Source organism: Aegilops tauschii, chromosome 6, assembly GCF_002575655.3.
Source record: "Aegilops tauschii subsp. strangulata cultivar AL8/78 chromosome 6, Aet v6.0, whole genome shotgun sequence".
Taxonomy (NCBI): Eukaryota; Viridiplantae; Streptophyta; class Magnoliopsida; order Poales; family Poaceae; genus Aegilops; species Aegilops tauschii.
This window is the reverse complement of record NC_053040.3, coordinates 3010566-3021141: the sequence shown is the minus strand read 5'-3', so window position 1 is coordinate 3021141 and position 10576 is coordinate 3010566. Positions and strand designations below refer to the sequence as shown.

General features: G+C 45.3%; 1 protein-coding gene across 1 annotated transcript; it reads right to left on the bottom strand.

Moving 5' to 3' along the window:
* Positions 1-7144: 7144 nt before the first annotated feature.
* Positions 7145-10343, bottom strand: LOC109739755 (NAC domain-containing protein 13-like). The gene is made up of 5 exons (XM_020298811.4): positions 10150-10343; positions 9436-9730; positions 9018-9295; positions 8026-8406; positions 7145-7941 (listed from the first exon to the last, which is right to left on the bottom strand). Exons 2-5 carry the CDS (start codon positions 9590-9592, stop codon positions 7693-7695), a joined length of 1065 nt encoding a protein of 354 aa, XP_020154400.1. The 5' UTR covers positions 9593-9730; positions 10150-10343; the 3' UTR covers positions 7145-7692.
* Positions 10344-10576: the final 233 nt, after the last annotated feature.

Sequence of the window (10576 nt, the reverse complement as noted above, 5' to 3'; positions counted from 1 at the left end):
ATCATCAAGTTCTACTTTCCTCCCACTCACTTCTTTCGAGAGAAACTCCTTCTCCAGAAAGGATCCATTCTTAGCAACGAATGTCTTGCCTTCGGATCTGTGATAGAAGGTGTACCCAATAGTTTCCTTTGGGTATCCTATGAAGACACATTTCTCCGATTTGGGTTCGAGCTTATCAGGTTGAAGCTTTTTCACATAAGCATCGCAGCCCCAAACTTTAAGAAACGACAACTTTGGTTTCTTGCCAAACCACAGTTCATAAGGCGTCGTCTCAACGGATTTCGATGGTGGCCTATTTAACGTGAATGCAGCCGTCTCTAAAGCATACCCCCAAAACGATAGCGGTAAATCAGTAAGAGACATCATAGATCGCACCATATCTAGTAAAGTACGATTACGACGTTCGGACACACCATTACGCTGTGGTGTTCCGGGTGGCGTGAGTTGCGAAACTATTCCGCATTGTTTCAAATGTAGACCAAACTCGTAACTCAAATATTCTCTTCCACGATCAGATCGTAGAAACTTTATTTTCTTGTTACGATGATTTTCCACTTCACTCTGAAATTCTTTGAACTTTTCAAATGTTTCAGACTTATGTTTCATCAAGTAGATATACCCATATCTGCTCAAATCATCTGTGAAGGTGAGAAAATAGCGATACCCGCCGCGAGCCTCAATATTCATGGGACCACATACATCAGTATGTATGATCTCCAACAAATCTGTTGCTCGCTCCATTGTTCTGGAGAACGGCGTTTTAGTCATCTTGCCCATAAGGCATGGTTCGCAAGTACCAAGTGATTCATAATCAAGTGATTCCAAAAGTCCATCAGTATGGAGTTTCTTCATGCGCTTTACACCAATATGACCCAAACGGCAGTGCCACAAATAAGTTGCACTATCATTATCAACTCTGCATCTTTTGGCTTCAACATTATGAATATGTGTATCACTATTATCGAGATTCAACAAAAATAGACCACTCTTCAAGGGTGCATGACCATAAAAGATATTACTCATATAAATAGAACAACCATTATTCTCAGATTTAAATGAATAACCGTCTCGCATCAAACAAGATCCAGATATAATGTTCATGCTCAACGCTGGCACCAAATAACAATTATTTAGGTCTAAAACTAATCCCGAAGGTAGATGTAGAGGTAGCGTGCTGACGGCGATCACATCAACTTTGGAACCATTTCCCACGCGCATCGTCACCTCGTCCTTAGCTAGTCTTCGCTTAATCCGTATTCCCTGTTTCGAGTTGCAAATATTAGCAACAGAACCAGTATCAAATACCCAGGTGCTACTGCGAGCTTCTAGTAAGGTACACATCAATAACATGTATATCACATATACCTTTGTTCACCTTGCCATCCTTTTTATCCGCCAAATACTTAGGGCAGTTCCGCTTCCAGTGACCAGTCTGCTTGCAGTAGAAGCACTCAGTCTCAGGCTTAGGTCCAGACTTGGGTTTCTTCTCTTGAGCAGCAACTTGTTTGCCGTTCTTCTTGAAGTTCCCCTTCTTCTTCCCTTTACCCTTTTTCTTGAAACTGGTGGTCTTGACCATCAACATGCCCCCCTCTTTGACAGACCTTGATTTAAGTTATTGTGGGCTTCAGAATTCTATGTATCCCCCGGCGCATTCCAATCTCACAAAGCTGCAGACCCTCAGCCTTGTTTCAAACACCTTCAACACATCTCTTGGAGCCAAAAATTTGCTTTGGGATCTGCCCAGCCTCCAAAATCTCTTCCTAACTGGTTGCAGAATCAATGGGCCAATCCCCGACACGGTGGGCAACTTGACCTCCATTCAGAAACTATATCTTGGTTCGAACAGATTCACTGGCATGGTGCCGTTGACCTTCAAAAACTACAGAAACTACAAGAGCTCATATTAGACACCAACTTCATCACCATGGAGGTGGCAGAGCTACTCCATCAGTTAGGGCACTTTAGCAACCTGGTCACGGTCGACCTCGACAACAACGAGCTGTTTGGAGAGGTACCCGTTAGTATACGCGAACTTATAAATTTGAAAGAATTATCGCTGGCCCACAACAACCTACATGGTACAATCACCGAGGACCTTTTCACATATATAAATTTTTTGTAAATATTTATTAATATAATTGAAAATACCGTAGAACGATTATTCTACGGTCCAGGTTTCAAAAAAACCTTTTCACATATCTGGTCACCTTACAAACCCTATATATCTCTGGTAATTCCTTAACTGTGAAGGTCGATAGTACATGGAAAGCTCCATTCAACTTATCCTACACGGGCTTTAGATCTTGTATACTAGGGCCCAAGTTTCCATCTTGGCTTAACCAACCAATGATCACTTATCTTGATGTTTCGAACACAAGCATACATGATAGCATACCTCTCTGGATTGTTAATCCCTCCTTTGAATATTTGGATTTGTCAAGAAATCGCTTGTTGACATGCTTCCTAACCTATTATCTTCCTTGCAAATACTGGATGTCAGTTTTAACGAGATTGTTGGCCCAATTCCAAAACTTCCAAATAGTCTGTTATACTTGGACCTCTCCGGAAACAATCTGTCAGGCGCACTGCCATCAGTTATAGGATCACCAATGCTAGAAGTACTCCTTCTCTTCAATAATTCCTTTTCAGGAACTATTCCATGCTCCATGCTTCAGTTGCAACAGTTGAAATTTTTAGACCTATCAAAAAACCTACTAGATGGGCGATTGCCCAGTTGCTCTCGAGGATTCGATACCTCAACTATTACCTTGCTTAAATTGAACAACAACCATATTTTAGGAGCATTCCCGTTGTTTCTTCATAAATGCAGAGAGCTAAAACTTTTGGATCTGGCATACAACAAATTTTCTGGGAGCTTACCAACATGGATTGAGTCAAAGTTGCCACAATTGGCACTTCTAAATTTGCGCTCAAACATGTTCTCTGGCGGCATCCCTAGTCAACTAACTAGGATGAAGGGGCTTCAATTTTTAGACATTGCATGCAACAACATCTCAGGGAACATACCACGATCACTTGGGAATCTCAAAGCTATGACTTTTACTTCCAATAATAGTGGTGGCCTTTTTGACCTTGTCAATTATATTGTAGTTGGTGGAGTTGGTAAGGCCATGTCCACTGATGCTTATACTGTAGAGGTGGAGATAAAAGGTCAAGTGCTTGAATATACCAAAGGTATAGCATACATGGTAAACCTTGATTTTTCTAGCAACAGTTTGACAGGGCAGATTCCTAAGGAAATTGGCATGCTCATTGCATTAAAGAACTTAAACTTCTCCTGGAATAGTCTGACTGACATAATACCTCAAAGCATCGGTGCGCTACAAGCTTTGGAATCTTTTGATCTCTCGCACAATGGGCTCTCTGGTGAAATCCCTACAAGCATATCATCTCTAACGTCACTAACCCGCTTGAACTTGTCATATAATGATCTGACTGGGACTATACCATCCGGGAACCAATTAAGAACACTAGAGGACCAAGCGTCCATATATATTGGCAACCCAGGTCTATGTGGTCAACCTGTCCCAAGGAATTGCTCACGAAGTGACATAATTCCATACGCTCCTCAAGAGCATAATGAAGGAATGAGTGATGTGGTTTCGTTATACCTCAGCATGTGCATAGGATTTGTAGTAGGTCTGTGGATTGTCTTTTGTGGCTTTTTGTTCAAGAGAAAATGGAGGATTGGTTGGTTCTCATTTACAGACCACATGTATGATCAAGCTTACATGCACGTGGCCGTGGGTTGGGCTTCACTGGAAAGAAATATCCGTCAAGGATGAGGTCTCAAATGTTGGAGCTTATGTAGGTACCTACTATCCTCTCCCAAATTAAGTGTCATGCTTTAGTTCAAATTTGTTCAAAATAGTGGTTTTAATGATTATTGTTGCATGTAATGCTTTTCTTTGGTTTATAACTTAGCATGATTAATATTGTTGGAGATATTGTACGTGTATTCGGTAGTGTATAAACCGAATATCTAATCTAGAAGGCCTAGGGGTGTGCGTGTGTTGTTGTGGGTGGTTAGTTAGCTGAGACTGATCCATATCTCTGTATAGCTAATATGTGGATCAAGCTCAAGCTAACGAACCAAATCTATGTAATCTGATTGCTCCATATAACATGTACGCATCCCTGCCCAACGGCACATGCTTCCAGCCTCAAAACCTTATATGGTATCGAGGCCACATCATCTCTCTATCGCATCCATCATCCATGGCTGGTTCAATCCCTTGTGTTGCGGCACCGGCACTCAACCCCAACTCTGAGAAACTGGACCCGAACCATTTTCTTGGTGTGACCACTGTCCATGGTTTCTAGTTTTCAGGGCACCTCGATGGCTGAAAGAAGGCACACTGAAGACAAGCTTCGGTTTGCTGGTCTTGCAGCAGCAACTGCTTGTGGCTTACCCGGTACATACAACCAACCTGCTACGTCAACCTAGAAAGCATGCACCCATAGTTTTTATGCTACCAGTGCACCGAACAATGAAAACTTGTACTATAAGTTCTGGAAAATTATGAAAATAATTGAGTATAAAGAAATAGCATACATCTAACATGTTACAGGCCATCTAAGAAAATCCCGCCCCCGCGTCGCCCCGGGCGACTTGGGGGAACCCTAGCGCCGCCACCGCCAGGTCCCCCTCGCCCCCTCCCTCGCTTCGCCGCCGCTGGAGGGGCCGCTGGCGAAGTCCGCGTGTGCCCCAGGGAAGGTGGCGGCGGGGCGTTTCCCCTCTCCGCGGCGTTGCGCGCGCATGCGCTGCCTGCATCGCCTCGGGCGCAGGCGAGATGCAGGGCCGCGGGAATGGCTTCAGCGCGGGGAGAGGCCGGATCCTGGCAGGGCTTGGCCGGATCTAACTTCTCCGCCCCCGTTGGCCGCCCTCGATGGGGCTCGGTGGCTTCGTTCCGGCGGCCAGCGAGGGCTGCATCGGCCCCGGACGGCGGAGGATGTGTCGGCGGCTGTGGACTCACGACGGGCGACGCGGCGGCCGTGGTGGTGGACGATCCGTGCACAAGACGCTTGATGGAGGCCATTGGAACAGATCTGGGTGAAGACCTGCTCGCGGCTGTTGCCGAGGCCGGCGATGGCGGCACTATTCGGTGTCGTTCCCTTGTTGAAGGTATCGCTGTTGAGAAGTTCCAGGCCACTATCTGCTACCTCCGGGGGGAAACCCTAGATCAGTAGATCGGATGACGGCGGCATTATTGTGTGGTTTCCCTCTGGTGGCGTCATTTTTGGAGGTGTACACGGGCTCGAGGGACCAGTGAACGGAATATCTGGTGGAGCGGTGATTCATCCTACACTTAATGGTGGCGTATCTCGGCGGCGTGGCGCAGTGGAGACTCGGCGCCCAATGTGTGGCGAGGGACTCGCGCAGGAGGGTGACATTATCAGGCGTCGTGGTGGCGTTGATGGCAGAGAGGCCGGGCAAGGTGGTGCAGCAGTACAGCACTGAAGATGGATTGGTGGCAGGTGGGCGGCGGCCTCATACCCGGCAGGCATCCTGGTTGAGGAGTGCGCCGGACTGGTAGGTGCCCCATACCCGGCAGGCGTTCTGGTTGGGACCTCAGGTCTTAGATGTTTAGGTTTGGCTGCGATGTCTGTTTGGTATTAGGCCCAGACTATCAGTGCCCCTTCATCAATTGGATAGGAGTAGCGACAGTTGTTGCTTAGACGGTGGCTTTAGTCTTATTATTGTATGACTTTGTAAGGTCTTGTGAGAATAATTAATAAAAAGTGGCCGTATGCATCGCCCGCCCGGGGTCATCCTCTTTTTCTAAAAAAAAAATCTAACGTGTTACAAAATTTCAGTCGTAAATTAAACTCACAGCAAGAGAATCAAAATCTAGAGTATTATATTTGGTTTATAATAATAGCTATACATATTGGGATCAATCTCAAGTAACTAACCATGTACAACAAGAACAAGAACACACGCACGCCCCTTCTAGAGTATTATATTTGGTTTATACACTACCGAGTACAGGTGCAATTCCAATAATAGTAATTATCACATGTGATCACGGTAAGTTACAAACCAAAGAGAGCATTACACACAACAGTGATTATTGAAGCTATTATTATATCATTAGTACCAAGAGATGTTCGAGCATTTGAGATCTCATTCTTGACGGATTTTTCTTGCCAATGAAGCCCAACCCCAACTCCGAGAGACTGGCCCCGAACAATTTTCTTGGTGTGACCACTGTCCATGGTTTATAGCTTTCGGGGCACCTCCATGGCTGAAAGAAGGCACACTGAAGAGAAGCTTCAGTTTGCTGGTCTATAGCTTTCGGGGCACCTCGATGGCTGAAAGAAGGCACACTGAAGAGAAGCTTCGGTTTGCTGGTCTTGCAGCAACGACCGCTTGTGGCTTACCCGGTACATACAACCAACCTGCTATGTCAACCTAGAGAGCATGCACCGGTACCTCGAGAATGTATCTGGTGCACCGGGGCAATTGATGCTACCGGTGTACCGGGCCCCGTTCCATATTAAAAAATGTTTGAAAAATCCAAAAAATTTAGTACGTTGACACAATATCAATGTATGTTTTTATTAAAATTCATATCAAAATTCGAAATATTGCTCGAGATACAAAAATGAGAAATTTGACATCAATGTGCTAATAGGCCAAAAGTGAATCCCAACTTGTGTTATGTACTATTCAGTGTCAAATTTATTATTTCTATATCTTGAACAATGTTTCGAATTTTGATTTAGATTTTTGTGACAACAAACATTGACGTTGTGTCAATGCTCTAAATTTTTCTGGATTTTTTCGAACATATTTTAATGCGCAACGGGGAGTGATGCATCGGTAGCACCAATTGCCCCGGTGCACCAGATACATCCGCCCGGTACCTCGACCTACACCCAGAGTTTCTGTGCTACCAGTGCACCGAACAACGAAAACGTGTACTATAAGTTATGGAGAATTATGAAAATAATTGAGTATAAAGAAATAGCACACATCTAACGTGTTACTCCCTCCGTAAAGAAATATAAAGAGCGTTTAGATCTCTAGTGATCTAAACGCTCTTACATTTCTTTACAGAGGGAGTACAAAATTTCAGTTGTACAAAATTTCAGTTGTAAACTCAACTCACAGCAAGAGAAACAAGCATACCATTTTTATTTATTTTTTGAGGCAAAACAAGCATACCAAATTCGGCTGTGGTAGTGCAAACAGGACCAATTCACAGCCCAGTTTAAATTAACAGCATTCATGTCACGATTTGTCTTTTTTTTCTCTAGGCGTGAGTTGAATTTTTAGCTAAAATTCCGTGACATGGTAGATATAACTCACACCTCAACTTGCGATCGCCATCCAGTCACTTGACAAACTCAAGGGAAGGACCCTCCGCTCCCAATATTCACATCTTCTCCTCCTCATACGTTCCATATCTATCTGCCTCCTCATCACAACAAAAAAGGGTTGCAGATCCTTCGATTGCCGACCAAAAAAACCTACCTACCTACTGACTACCCGAGCATACCCCAGAGATCCCACTTTACTTACTTGACAGATGACTAATGCACAACCACGAATGAAAGCCTCACTTCTTCTAGCTACACGGTGCCCCTGATCCAGAAACTGCTGCAGATACGGTGCCACTGGCCGCGCTGCTACTATGGACGTTGCCTTAATCCATTAGATGGCCCTCATGGCATGCACCGTTGGCTGCTGCCGTCTGGAACATGGCCGGCATGGCACAACCGCAGGTCATTCAGCTCCAGGTACAGTTCGCCTGCCACCGGTTCCAGAAAAGGGTCGACCAGCCGCACGCCGCACGAGTCACACTGCTTGCAGAGGCTAACCAGTGAAGAAGGCACAACTTGGTCCATTATGTCAAATATAGCTTCACTATCGTCAAACAATGCTTCCGTGTCATGGTAAGCGGTTGAATCAGACTGCATCCAAACCAAAGAAAAAGTTAAGATCGAGTTGACAGAATGAGCATACAGCAGATAGCAAGAGACAGAAAGAAAATTTACCGGTGGACCATCTTGGCCTACAGGATTCGTAGAGAGACAACCCAGAATATCAGCTAACTGTTGTATATGTATCCTGTCCCAGTTAACATCCGGATGAGAAGCCATGTCAGGACGGACACCACTCGAGGAGCTCTTGCCGTTATTTGCTGACAAAAGGCTCAAGGAAACCCTGGCGCCATCACTAACTGATTCACCCACAGAGTTCAACACACCACCATGGCTTGGTCCAGGTGCGGAAGAATGGGACAAACAGGAAGCGTCCCCATTCGCATCATTCATTTCCTCTTCCTCTTCCTCTTCCTCAAATGGAGCGCCATACTGTTCCCCAATCTTGGGACCTGGACCGCTTTTCTGATAGACTTTGCAGAGAACGAAATCGTGCTGCAATAACAGATAGACAATAAATCAACATACTGCTTGCAGTACAAGTGGAGCTACCAAACATTTTGCTAGTAACAAAACGGAAAAAGATCACATCAGGGCTAACTTTTCTCCGTCGAAGAATAAACTAACTAACTCCTTCAGTTTGAGGAGTGGATAATGGCTGCAATTCTTTGATTATGACACAGTTTGTTTCTTGCTGTTTGGAGCTTTCTATCTTTGCTACTTATAGCGCACTTCCCAAAATCTTTGGAGCACTCGATGTATGTTTTTTTTTTGCGAGGAGCACTCAATGTACGTTGGTGCCACGTGCATTGTAATGTATGTTGGAAACGCTTCAGATTGTACTGGAAAAGGAAAACTTGCATTTTACTCAACATTAAATAGTTCAGACACATGTTGAGCGATAATTTGCTGAATCATGCATGGCATGCTATGTTTGCTGAATCATCCATACGTTGAAAGTTTGATCTCTTTTATAGTTCGGTAAACATGAATACAAGTTTCATTCGTTTCCCAAACAACTCCGTAAACAAGTGCGTTTGGAGCAAGAAACCCATTTCATAGAAGAGTGATATTGAAACTAGTACAAAGACAGCAAAGAAGCATACCAGTGTAACACGAGCATTAAGTACTTCGCTTTCGACCAGCCTATATTCATGCATGACCCAGTCAGTTCTTTTCTCCTTGCGTCCCTTGCCAGCATGAAACACCAACGTCCTCTTCATCCCAACCGTCCGAGAATTACACACCACCTTCCTGTCCTTTCCAGTAGCTTTCCAGTGCCCAGCTTGGTTTGAACGGTTAGTTCTTGACCCGGTAGGGTACTTCCGGCCGCAAGTACAAAAGAAATACCACTGAAGATCCCCAGTTGGCATTGAAGATTTCCCTGAACAAACAGTTAGAAGAGTTTGTAGGTCAGTCTTGTGCAAAGTAGCATGCTTGACAGCCGCATGTGAACACAAACATGTGGTTATGCAGTACTTTCAGGTGTTAGTAATGCAAGAGGGGGGATAAATGAAAATATACCAGGAAGATCCCAGGGCGCGAATTGGTAGATATCGATTTCTGTAACAGGATTGCGGCGCAGCTTTTTACCCAATATCTTCCTCTTTAGATAGTAGAGGATGAGTTGAACATCGGTTGGTTGGAACCGGTATCCAGGAGGGAGCGGCGCCATTTCCATTGGGGGAAACGGTGACCATCAAATCCAATGACGAGATATTATTGAGCACCAGAAGCGACAGCGGCACCCCCGCCAAAGAAAGCACAGGTAATCCTTTGTTGTGGCATCAAAAGACATCTGAGTCGTGAGGACACCGTCCTGTAGGACAGTAGGAGGAAAAGGATTGTTACAACAAAATATAAATGCAAGATATTATGAAATCTTCAGTTCTGAGTTCTGACAAACAAAGCTGCCGTATTTATATTTATCCAAGAAACAAATGAAAGTGGAACTGTGTTGGAAGTTGGAACAGAGCAGAGCAGGGCAGGGCAAATGATTGGATTTGCGGGATTGGCAACCATGTGTCAAAGAAAATCCAATCGTAGTGCTTACTACTGTACATACGATTCGGCTGTAAACAAACATGACGAAGCAAAGAGTACGTATTTGTTTGTTTATGCAATGCAGAAGATATGCGAAATTAATGAACTTTCAGACTAAGATACAGAGATAGATATAGGGTTACGGCAGAGAGAGACATCCATCCAAGGAATGAAGAGAGGAGGGGAGGGACTTACGCCGCCGGTGTTGTTGGCGAGGGAGCGGACAGGGGAGACTCGGCGGCGGAAGGCGGCGCTGCTGCGGCTTACGAGGGGAGTAGACACACCGGACCGGTGTGTTGGTCGGAGTCGGAGGAGGGGAGGCGGCGGCGGCGGCGCGGAGGAGGAGGAGGAGGCGTCGACTTGGAGTCGCCGGTGCCGCTGTTGGAGGGAGGAGGGAGGTGGCCGGCTCGACCATACTTCTTTCTCATTCTACTGGGCTCTGTTGGGCCGGCCTACTTCCTCGGCTCTACTGGGCTCCATCATTATCCCCACGCCTCCTCATAAATGCATCCAAATTAATACTTGGCTGGATCCTGCAGTTCTGCAACGATGCTGTGGCACGAGTAGTTTAGTCCTCGATGTCTCCCCTCTCGTTAGGGTTTACCATCCTCTCGGTGACGCC

Excerpts from the sequence above, each read along its gene's own strand:
- LOC109739755 (XM_020298811.4), bottom strand. The coding sequence starts at position 9,592 with ATGGAAATGGCGCCGCTCCCTCCTGGATACCGGTTCCAACCAACCGAT. Across the intron at positions 9,296-9,435 it reads CGCGCCCTGGGATCTTCCTG|GGAAATCTTCAATGCCAACT; the intron begins GTATATTTTCAT and ends CTGTTTGTTCAG. Across the intron at positions 7,942-8,025 it reads TAGGCCAAGATGGTCCACCG|TCTGATTCAACCGCTTACCA; the intron begins GTAAATTTTCTT and ends GTTTGGATGCAG.